The 12,396-nt window shown below is 38.7% G+C and overlaps 1 protein-coding gene across 1 annotated transcript; it reads left to right on the top strand.

The window, feature by feature from the left end:
• The first annotated feature begins 3,201 nt into the window (after window positions 1-3,201).
• LOC137390901 (uncharacterized) lies at window positions 3,202-7,640 on the top strand. The gene is made up of 6 exons (XM_068077216.1): window positions 3,202-3,671; window positions 4,582-4,624; window positions 4,815-4,998; window positions 5,110-5,281; window positions 6,916-7,053; window positions 7,238-7,640. The coding sequence occupies exons 1-6, from the start codon at window positions 3,202-3,204 to the stop codon at window positions 7,269-7,271; spliced, it is 1,041 nt and encodes a 346-aa protein (XP_067933317.1). The 3' UTR covers window positions 7,272-7,640.
• The last annotated feature ends 4,756 nt before the right edge of the window (window positions 7,641-12,396 follow it).

Here is a 12,396-nt window from a genome sequence, read left to right as displayed (position 1 = left end):
ATCAGGGCAAAAGATTTCAGTAAACGGCATATTTGGAGTTGTTTTACAGTATGAAAGACAACTCTCGATAAACCTCTTGCTGTGCATGAATCTGTTCCCATGGATGGGTAATGCAGCTAGAGGTTTGGGGCCGTGGCGTCACTCAGGGATGCACGAAAGAACTTTTTCGCCCCGAGTGCAGCGAAAGTATCCAAGCGCGGCTTTCCGGATGAATGGTTTGGCAAGTGCGAGGCTATTGATTGCGAAGCGATTGAGTGCGAGGTGATTGATTGCGAGTGTGAGGCAATTGATTGCGAGGCGATTGATTGCGAGGCGATTGATTGCGAGGCGATTAATTGCAAAACGATTTATTGCGAGGCGAGTGCAAGGCAATCGATTGCGAGGCGAGTGCGGTCCAATTGATTGCGAGGCGATTGATTGCGAGGCGAGAGCGCGATAGTCAACTGCGAGGCGGATAAAGACTGGTCAGCCAAGGCGGGGCCTCGGCGGCAGAAGTGCGCGAACGTCAATTGCAAATATAGACGGGTATGAACGGATGCATGAATCTAGAATATTTACTAGATTTTACACGCATCTAGCTGTAAAACACATTGCAGATTTCCATTGTTCTCCCCAACATTATTGACATGTATATGTGTATGCATATTCAGGGCAACAATTTCAGTAAAAAATTTACAACATAATAATACATCAGGGCAACAATTTCAGTAGACAGCATATTTGGAGTTGTTGTACAGTATGAAAGACAACTCTCAATAAACCTTATGATGCACGTGAATCTGTTCCTGTAGGCGGGTAATGCAACTAGTCATTGCATAAAACAACAAAATAACAATAACATTTTGATAACAGAAAAGCTAAATAAAAGCATGAAATAGCCACGTGTCGTAGATAACTCACAGGGTAGATTGACAGAAATAACGCTAAATGCAATCAGAATGTTCAGAGAGCAGCGCCGAAACGGTAAGCTTGCATTCACACGACGGGTACTAAATAGAAGTGATCGTGGCGGGGAAATTAATCGTCATCAGGCGGGAGATTACTGAATTTTGCGCCTAAAATGTCAGCTGCTAAAAAGTCTGTAAAACGCATCTGTCTGCTTCCATGTTCCAATTGTGATATTATCGGCTCGCTACAACTCCGGCTTGATCGGAGGTAAGGAGAAAAGCGCGAGACCGAGAGAGGGGATCTTCTAGTGACTCGCTTACGGCTTGAAGCTCAGTAAGTGAGGACGTGTTTGTTTTGTCTCTTGATAAGTTACAACTTGTTAAAGAACCCACTGAACTAGAGTAGCCTTAGTTCACATGGTACCACGAGTGTTTACTTTTAGGAGAGAAGTGATACGATAGTGTGGTGGTAAATTAATATGATAGTGTGGTGGTAAATTAATACGATAGTGTAGTGCTAAATTAATACGATAGTGTAGTGCTAAATTAATACGATAATACAGTGGTAACTCGAGGTGAGTATATTGAATTGTGTTGGACAATTTTGGAGTGTGTAGACGCTCGGCGAGGTGCATTGAGGTGTAGTGTCTACCAATAGATACACGAACGGATTTCAATTGACTGTTCCGTTATCATTTCTGTTCAGTGAATTCTATTTAATTTTTTCGAATTAATATAGAATAATGGCTGGAAGAAGGATGAGTGCAAACATTTTTGCTAGCTTCCCCGTGCTAGATATTTTGGCTATTGATGTATTTGGTAGTTGGAAAAGGTTTAGCGAAGAGTTTACACTCTGTATAGAGATGTAGGCTTTTGAGATGGGTGAGAGGGAGGAGACGGTGGGGAAGAGGCCGTCATAGTCCCCAACTTCACACCTAGGGCTCAATTACTAGCACTCTTAAAAGCCATAGGCCAAGAGGGTAGGGAAACCCTAAGATCGTTGGGATTTGAGTCTAATAACCCAGACTCAACTTTCAACCAGGCTTGGGACCTGCTGAGAGGGCATTATGAAAGAGAGGAGAACGTCTACATCAAGACCCAAAAGTTTGTTTCTGCGAAACAACTTGCAGGATAAGACGACAGATTTTTTTCTTAGAGTAGAGCGGCTTAGTAGGCAGCTTGATTTTGGCATGAATGATGATTCACGGAGGAGCTTTGCTTTGGACATTGCCGTGAATGGACTACGTGACACAAGATTGAGTAGAGATTTGATAGCCCAAAATAATTTGGATTGGGAGAGGTTTAGAAACCTTCTCTGGACCAGAAATGTAGCACAAGAGACCTCAAATATGCTCGCGGAAGAGCCTAGTTTTAATCGACCTGCTTCTGCTCAACCTAGTACGACACCGGAAGCGATAAGGCCAATCCCAGGGGCTAGTACCTCTTCGGAGGCTACAAGCGTAGGGGCTACTGGACAGCTGTGTGTCAAACAGGAGGTTGGTGAGGTACAATGGCGAGAGGTTCGAGACTGTCGTCAAAAGAAAAGAGATAGTAGTGCCAGCTACAAGGCTCGAGGATGCAATGGGTGTTATGATGAATACAGACGCGATTCTAGAAGTCGTGAGAGTAGTCAAAAATGCCATGGGCATCATAATGGCTACAGGCACGGTTCTAGCAGCTGTGAAGGTAGTCACGGAACACGCTATCGCTGGCACCGTTACAGTCTTAGCAGTGATTCAGATGGCTCCAAAGACCATACATACCGGAATAGTCATTGGGGAAAGCGTCATGGCTCTCCATACCGGAGAAGGGATGACAGCTGCTATGAGTGTGGCTCAACAGATCACTTTGTGAAAACCTGCCCCCGTGTTAGATGCAATAATTGTAAAAAACTTGGGCACATGGCGGGTGAGTGCGACAGGCCAAGCCGATGTCGTACATGTGATGGCAAGTATCATGCTGAAAGCGAGTGTCCCTTTAAGTCAAGGAAAAACCGCTGTATTTATAAGAATGTTCGGATAGTTTCTAACTGAAACTCAGTTGACTAGCAGACTGATTTTGAAGGAGAGTCGTGGGCCCTCAGAGAACAGTGTGCCGCACTAGGTAGATGGTGCGAGGCTGAACCGAAGGAACTTGAGAGACGAGAGAAAGAGCTCCGTGCTGGGAAACAAGAGTATGAGAAAGTTCGTCCTCTCAGGGAGATTTTTGCTTCAGCTGACTCCCCTGTTTCCCGGGCAGCTCCCCAGACCCCAAAATCTTAGAGGAAACCTGCTGTTACCGTCTTGCCACCACCATCCCCGCTAGGGACAACAGTATGGCATTAGGTGGAGACTCGGGCGACAAGAGAGACCACTACGAGAGCAAAAGTCTTATTTTGGAAGGAGACAGCGGGGCGTCACCAGCCACAGCCAGAGACCTCACAACAGGAGACCGTGGTGAACAGGTGACTGTAGCCGGATACCTGCTTGCAGGAGACCGTGCTGAACAGGTGACTGTAACCGAATACCTTCTTGCAGGAGACCGTGCTGAACAGGCGACTTCAGTTGGAAACCTGCTCACGGGAGACCACGCTGAGCTGTTGATTGTAGCCAGAGACTTTACTCTAGAAGGATACTGTGCTGAGCAGCCTGCCGCCAGAGCCATAGAAACCCCAGTTCATGGGCTGTCGAGGAAAAAAGCATGGACACTGCGGATGAAGACTTGTTACTTGATCCAGGTAAAACTGCAGTTTGAACCTCGAAATAATGTCGGGAGAAACCCCAAACTCTCAACTCTTATTGAAGGGTAGTTTCCAGGATCCACCGCAACCTTCACTAAACTTTGCATTTCCATAAATACCCGGAGTATTAGAGCGCCCTAGAGGCGTAAGGTAGAACTACCAGGTTCTACTCACAGAGACGCCAGACTACGGGAAAAATATGTTTTCCTATGTGCACCTAAGTGTGCAGGAGATCAGCAAATAGTCGCTTACAGACTATACAGGCTGCAGAAGACTAGACCTCACGGGATCTCCCAGAATCCAGATGAACATCCCCTGCGAGAAAGTCGCTTCCATCAAACAAAGGAAGATGTGATATTATCGGCTCGCTACAACTCTGGCTTGACCGGAGGTAAGGAGAAAATAGTCAGTAAGCCACCTCCAATTATTGTTCAGTTCCGCTCCAGTTGCATGGATATACACTGTGTAAGTTGTGGGTTATAGAGTTGAAGGTGCTGAACAACATGGCAGGTAGTAACTCACTGCAAACCGGCACATTCACTCAGAATTAATGATTTTTTGAAGAACTAAAATTGAGGAGTTGCCCTCTCTTGCCAAACGAATTTCGGCCATTTGATTGGTTTAGAGCGCAAGGTCGTTTATGAGTTAATACAGTGTGTGGAGTTCTAGCATTTATTTATATTGAGAAATTGAGTTCCAATCGACATGTTTTTGATTTCTGAGTAAGATAATCAGCATTATGATTTGTTGCTGCCACTTTCAAGGCACTAGCTAAAGAAATCTACACAAACAACTGAGTCAGCAATGCTATGATAAGTTGCTGAAGTATGCCAAAAACTGGGTAGTTACTAATAAAGATTCAGAAAGAACTTTGTGCAAGGAATTTATACATTCTTATACTTATGATGATGTTGTTGATAAGTCCACTGATAGCAAAGCTGAGCTGCCTTTAATCCACTAAACCTGCTATGGAAGGATAACCAGCTTAGCAAAGCTCAAATCAGCACAACAGTCAAATGTAAGTAATCTTATAATTCTGAACTAATCTGCAGTACCTAATGTTTTAAAAGTTTTAAATTACATTTATTAAATTAAAATTACAAACTATGAGCTAGGTTTTCACTGTTGTTTAGACAACTCTGAATGATGAATGAAATGTATGAATGCCTGCATCTGGTTAAATTTTATTGGTACATGTTTCTTTCAAGATTGTAACTCATGAGAATGAAGATCCTGAGCCAACTACTAAACAATTGCGCTCCTCATCCTCAATAAGAGCTGAAACTACGCTACCCAAACTATGTGTTATTTGTGGAAAAAAGGAGCGGTGGACTAAGAAAGCTGGTAAGCGCATCAGAGATGGTCTACTAAGGGCAGAGACCAAAGATGCTGGTAAGTTAGGTAACCTTGGCATTATGTTTATCACAATCATGGTCTACCGTAAAGACTAATTAATCTAGCATTTGTGATGATTTGTTGAATTGTTATGTTTGTTTTTACAAGGTAAATTAAAACAAGCTGCTGAGCTAAGAGCTGATCATAGCCTCCTGGTACATTTTCTCTCTGCTGACACCGTCGCTCAGGAGATGTGTTACCACAGACAGTGTTACTACCAATACCCAGGGCTGAAATCATTGTATAACTCCCACACACAAGACACTGGCGCATCATCCAGGTTGGTGTAATCACTGTACATTGCTATCTGTGTGAATATGAACATTATTGCTGGATGTTCTGTACATAGCTGCTCCCATCATCCAATATCAACCAAAACCAGAGTACAAACTAATATGACATGTCCACCATATACTTAGATTTTAGCAAAGCACCACATGAAATATGAAAAGTGTGTAAATTGTGATTTACATCAATACTTAATATGTAGAATTTAAATTATTTATAACATGCCATAGTTCAGCTATACTCTGTTTCTTTTCAGTGAATCTTTACTCAATCAGGTAAAAACCTTATATATGTAATACTGCACAATATATAGATTGTGTGAAATGTGGCTATTTCTTTTGGAAAACAGTAGAATTGCCCCGATTCTAAATTCACCAGCTGATTCAGATACCAATCCGATATATTGATTCTCATTGAAAAATAATCCTATTCAGATCTTTTGTGTTGCACAGATAATTGTTCTTTTTATTATGCAAATTCAAACATAATGCAAAGAAAATATAAATGTTAATGTATTTATTTGTTTGTATTTATGGAAAAAATATACATGTATATGCATATTCACATACTGACATACCGTGCATGTAGTAACAAAACAGTCTGTGTTTCTTGTAATTTGTAAATAAAGGTAATTACTGTTAGTGGTACAGTTCTCTCTGTGATAACGAAGTCCCTCTTCTATTGCTGGATAAACTGCTGCTCCTGTACCAGTTTAGAGCAAATCAGCGTTTGTTTTAATTACTGTGAGTGATTCAATTCTCTCAGTAAGAAATATCTTTCTTCTATCACTATCAATGTAGCCAGTCGTACTGAAGGGCAATGACACAGATGATGAAGGACAGGCTAAATACCGATAAGCCACTAGGGTTACCATTTTTTATACGGTACAAACGATACATTGTATCGTCAGGATCAAGAAAGTGATAGATAACTTTATACACCGACTGTTTAAATTACTTTCGTAATGCTAGCAAACAGAAATATTACACTGCGTTTTTGTCTCCATATATGTTACCTTGCTCGTGATTGGCTGCAATAAATCCTGTCGCCGTAATTGGGAAATACCACACTTTGTGATTACGTCCTGACTAAAGCAAAAAGGTTCCTTAGCTGTGTTTATCAGGCTATAGACATGAAATAAATTGTGTGGCAGGCCTGAAATTCATTAGGTAAAAGTAAGAAGCTTGCCGCTGATGATTTTTTATTAGTGTTGCAGGCTAAAATACGGTTTTCTGCAAAATAGTTGATCTGTAAAAAGTATCGGAAGTTTCAGATAGTTTCAGAAAAAATCGGCCGATACCGATTCAGATACTTAGCACCCATATCGGCACCGATACTAATTCCGATACCGAAATCGGGGCAACTCTACAAAACAGGATGCATAATCTAACACCTAATACACTTTCATCCTGTCTGTGTATGTGAAATCGGAAAAACTTCTTAACATGGCCTATGCTGGACTGGTGTCCTTCTAAACAATAAAAAAATTGATGATTGTTTCCTTGGTGAGGGAGCACCTTCTTATGAATTACAGTACATGCTATCTGAACATAAGGGTACATGGGAATCTATTGCAACAAGCAGTACCATATGCATTTGTAATAATGTTTTACTTATTTTTTTTAGTAACCTAGAGACACGACTCAGTCCTGCCTTCTGCCGGGAAGTGATCAATTATCGATTAGTCACCATGAAGCAGATCTTATTAATGACTCAGTTAAGAGAGCTCTACAATAAGTATGATGATGCCCCTGATATCGAGAGGTATGCATGATCAATACATAGCGCCAGTAATGAATTGTTCATTAGTTTACTCAGAAAGATGTTTCCTTTGTGAAAAAAAACCAAACATGATTTGATTTGCAGCCAAGAATATCTTAAATTGCTCAAAAACCTGTTGGTTTGCTAGTAATAGTTTACAAGCTGATCATCATACTTTTTTGTCTAGGTGCTCTGCAAAGATGGTATCTCACACAGAGTGAGGAAGTACTCAAAGATGCCTTTTGCTCATGTAAGGCTAGTAAATGTCAGACAGGACAATGTGGCTGCTATGAGCAGAACCTGAAATGCACCGAGTTCTGTCAGTGTTGTCACTGTAAGAATAAAGCTGGAGGAGATGACAACGACGAAGGAGAAATCCAAGAGGACGACGACTTTGATGGCTAATTTCAGTTCTGATGTATTTAAATTCATTATTTTCTTCATTTCCAACATAATCTAGTTTTAACTTTTCCATAGACCAGTGGATAATCAAACAAATCAACTATCAATGTTTTTTAACTTGTTTGATAATTCGCAAGGCATGTGCCAGCAAGGGGGCATTTCTATCCACCCCTGTGATTTTTTTACAATCAAAACCTTTAGTTATACTTTCATTTAAAAGATATGAGTGTTCAGTCAATAAATTTAAGAAAACCTAATGCTCGGTTTGATTTTAAATGATTGCCATATGTAATGAAGAGGGTTTGTTCGTATTTTTATACACCCCTGTTTTCCCGGCTATCGTGCCGGTTTGGAGCGAGTTACTACCCAGATTTGAAAAATTCAGGTTTTTTTGACCCAGAAACCACTTAAATTGTGTATATCCATGTAACTGGAGCGGAACTCAATTTTTAGGCCACTTTTTAGATAGTGGCTTACTGACTAAAAGCGCGAGACCGAGAGAGGGGATCTTCTAGTGACTCGCTTGTAGTGACGGCTTGAAGCTCAGTAAGTGAGGACGTGTTTGTTTTGTCTCCTCATAAGTTACGACTTGTTAAAGAACCCACTGAACTAGAGTAGCCTTAGTTCACACCAATAAAGTGTCAATCTTATATTACTATAATTCTAAAGCTGAAATATGATTGTGATTTTTTTAATTGGAACACATGTATACTTCACTTGAAAATTGTTTAAATATAAACAAAAAAGTAAACTGTAAAATAATAAGTACTACGGCAATCGCTTTTGTTGCTATTACCTAGAAACATGTTCAAACAACGAACAGCACGGCCGCTTCAACTAGATCGTTGCGGTGCTTTGGTCATTGTATAAACAAGGTTTAATGTTTAGTGACTCACCTAGTGTTTTCATAGTTGAGTGCAAAATAATTGTGGTTGTATTTAATTGGTAAGAAAGTCTTGCTTGTCATGATATTTATTTGTTAGTAAATTAAATGGTAGTAACCTGCTATGTTAATGTTTTATTTTGGCGGACGCCGAAGCGGCCGAACCACGAATTTATTTTTGATGTTTTAAATACTCGCATATAATTACTCTCATATATTTTTATCTCTGTTTTATTATGTGTTTTACTCACATATAATTACTCTGATATATCTTTTACATATTGGGTCTGTCTTTATTATGTGTCTTTTCGCTAATACTTTGTTAGTTTGGCCGTAATTAAGCCAACAAGTTGGCGAGTAGTCGCAGTTTCACGACTAGTGAAAATTCCTTCGGAACCAAACAAATAAAAAACCATACTCACTTCTCTTACAATTTATGTAACATTTATTACAACCTAGATCGTGCCTGAGTGAAAACCGGCACAATCCCTTACAACATATGAATCATTACAACAAAACCACATCATGATCATCACTTCGGTTGCATTTTATTTGAAGATTAACTGGCTCAACTCAGTTAATCGTGTATTTTTAGTGATTTTTATTTTTATCGCGTTAATTAAACGATTAACGGATCATTGTGCAGCTCTATTATATACCGTATAATCTCTATTTGAATGCCTTAGCAGTCTGTTTTTCAACCCTTCTCCTATAGTGGCGGTCAAATAGAGGTGGCGCTCAAATAGAGGCCAACGTTGTATTTTTCTAATATAGCTCGTCAGAATTTTGAAAAACTAATTTAAACCTTTCGCTGGCAAAAAGCTCGTTGCCTATATTTTGCCTTTGGGCAGAGCAATATTAACCCTTTTGAATGCAATAAATCTGCCAACTTACCTCCAACTTGTAAAAAATCTCTAAATAAATACGCATTGGGAACCCGAGAAATATCTCTACTAGTTGATATCTATTGCTTGCAATTAACCTACAACGACATTATAGCCTGTGCACTGCTGAGCAGTTTGTTGGAGTTGTTAATGCTTTATTTCATTCTAAATTTGAAGATATGTTTGCTACAGTTTGCTGCAAAAACTTGCATCTTATGTGCAATAGAAGAGGAGTTATGAGCATCGATCCATTGTAAGCCACAAGGATGCTAACAAATAATATGCTATAAACCTGCAAATTTGTAAGTTGTATAATAATAATAATGATCTATCAAGTGCTACAAACATATATTCATGAACAAGTGACATAAACGAATCATACTTATAATACATGCAGAAATAAAAATTAACATTTGTGAAATAAAAATATTTGCATCGTTTGCTCAGCCAGTTGCATTCTGATTGTTGCTTTTGATGAAACATCTTCTGGTTGTCCAGTACCTTCCACAATGTCTGCTGGCTTCAACTTTCTTTCTGCACTGCTGAACTAGTCGATATTAGCATTCAAACAATTTTTTAGTAGAGCAAAACTTCAAAGTATCAAAGCAATGCATAAAAGTTTTGATCGCTAAGCACGACCATTAGCCTAAAACTAGTTGTTCATATATTATCATAAATGTAAATCGTTTTTCATATACGTCGAAGTATCAAGACTGTGTTAAACAACGATCTACATGTATTATTATCCTGATACAATCACTAACTATTATTGTGGTGTTGCTTTCAGAGTTTTAATGAAAAAACCTAAAAGCTTTGGAGTTGGAAAACCAACTTCGATACGAACAGAAACAATAGAAGAGTTGTTATTGATGTAACCGAGGCATTACTAAGACGATTTTGTGGACACTTTTCTACTGATCACTTTTTATTATGGGTTCGTAAAGATCAATGAATGTCAAAGTGGCGGTCAAATGGAGGCGACATTCAATTAAACGCTGGCACTCTATTTTTCAACTCTTTTGCTATAGTGGCAGTCAAATAGAGGTGGCATTCAGTTAAAGGTTTTTGCGGTATATACAGTATAAAACCTCTATTTGAATGCCATGGCGATCCATTTTTCTACCAAAATTTTTCAAATGGACATTAATGCCATCAGCCTCAGCATTTGTCCTACAATGCTTTTTATATATGTATGTCGAAGTATCAGGCAGAGTTGAACAAGGAACTACTTATACAGTTATTATGTATTTCGATGGTGCCAATTTTAAAGTTTAAGCTTAAACGGACAGAAGTTTTAGAGTTTTAGAGGCAAAACCGCAAAGATTTAGAGTTAGTAAACCGACATAATGTTTTTAATTTTTAAAGACGTTTTCAACGTTTTTATGTTAGAATACGGCTATTACGTCATATGGTGTTCCTGAAGAGTATTCTCATCGTTCACCAAAACATTTTAAAGTCTTCAAGTAAAATTTTTTAAACCACATTATGGACGAATCTGAAAACATTACATACAATTTAGACCTTAGTAACTTTAAATCAGAGTGTAGTTCTGACAATTTTGACAATCAATCTTCTCAGGTATGCCGAAAGTAAAATCATGGCAACCACTATAGAAACAACAACAAGAATTAACTGTTATTGATGTAGCCGAATCATTATTAATACTATTGTGTGTACACTTTTTTACTGATCACTTTTTATTATGAGTTTGTAAGGATCAAAAAGTGTCAAAGTGGCAAGCAAATAAAGGTGGTGTTCCATTAAAGGGTGGCGTTGTATCTTTCTACTTTTCTTCCACAGTGGCGTTCTATTAGAGGGGACGTTCAAATAAAGGTGACATTCAAATAGAGGTTTTATGGTATATATACATGTATATATATACACATACATGCATACATTATATATACATTATATATGTATACATACATTATATATATACATACATTATATATGTATACATATGTATGTACATTATATATATGCATGTATATACATGTATGTACATTTTTTTCTTTTCTAGACTTCTCGATCATATCAGTATGAACTTAATTGATACCGAAAAACCAGTCATGGATAAAAAAGGAGAAAAACTGATCATATAATGAAAGGGTCATGCTGGGGCCTTTTCAGCCATGCTGTACTGATCACATGATGATGGTTATCGTGACTGTATGACCTTACAGAGTCTATTAATATGCCCCATTTCGCATACATTCAGTTGTACCATCCTTTCTCAAGCCTTTCTCTACTCCAGGGGTCAGCAACCCGCGGCTCCGGAGCCGCATGCGACTCTTTTATTCCCTCGCTGTAGCTCCTTCTGACTTTGGACTTTTTTCCTTCTTCCAAGTAATGCCAAGTAATTCATAAAAATATATAAGTTTTATCTCTAGATTTTGTAATATAATTAAAAAAATTCGTAATTATGCTTATAAATCAAACATTGTCGCTTGTTTTGGATCATTATTTATAGGCCAATAAAACCGCCAAAATTACACCGGCCGGCACGACCCATCACGACCCGTCACGATTTTTTTTACCCTAGGTAGGCAAACTATGGCAAACACTAAGAAACGAAAAGTGACAGAGGAAAATAGAACATTTAATCCTACACGAGCTGATTCTTTTGCTTTTACTGCTGATGAAACTGGTTCACCAGTTTGCTTAATATGTAATGAGAAATTTGCAAACAACAATAAGTAAAATATCGCAAGACACTTTCAGAATAAACACACAGCCTTTGCTAAAAATATCCAGAGGGAGATGAGAGAAAAAAGGCCGTTTCGGAACTGATGCATAAGGCTAATTTGAGTAAAAAACATTTCAAGATTTGAAGTCCGCAAATTCAACTACATATGCTAGTTTTGTGGCCGCTCAAAAATTAGTCAGGCATAGAAAGCCATTAACGACGGAGAATATATAAAACTCGATAAAAAAATCATTTGTTAAGATTTTTGAGTATCTGTTCATGGACTTAAAAAATAAGACTGAAATTGTGCAGAAAATCAGAAATATATGCCCTTGTTTGCAAACCATACGAATGGCAGAAAACATCTCCAGACATCACTTTTATTATTCAGGCCGACAGCTTACTAACCATACGCACCAAATGACAGCACACAGAAGAAACGTAGCACATTTGCTGCAGTTAGAAATTAAGGTCGGTGTTTTGTTAAAAGG

The sequence above is a fragment of the Watersipora subatra genome, chromosome 3, assembly GCF_963576615.1.
Source record: "Watersipora subatra chromosome 3, tzWatSuba1.1, whole genome shotgun sequence".
NCBI lineage: Eukaryota > Metazoa > Bryozoa > Gymnolaemata > Cheilostomatida > Watersiporidae > Watersipora > Watersipora subatra.
This window is presented reverse-complemented; position numbering and strand designations above follow the sequence as displayed.

Bases quoted from the DNA above. Each gene is read 5' to 3' on its own strand.
- LOC137390901 (XM_068077216.1), top strand. From the start codon at position 3,202: ATGGCATTAGGTGGAGACTCGGGCGACAAGAGAGACCACTACGAGAGC. The intron at 4,625-4,814 runs GTAAGTAATCTT...GTTTCTTTCAAG, and splicing joins AATCAGCACAACAGTCAAAT to ATTGTAACTCATGAGAATGA. The intron at 5,282-6,915 runs GTTGGTGTAATC...TATTTTTTTTAG, and splicing joins GACACTGGCGCATCATCCAG to TAACCTAGAGACACGACTCA.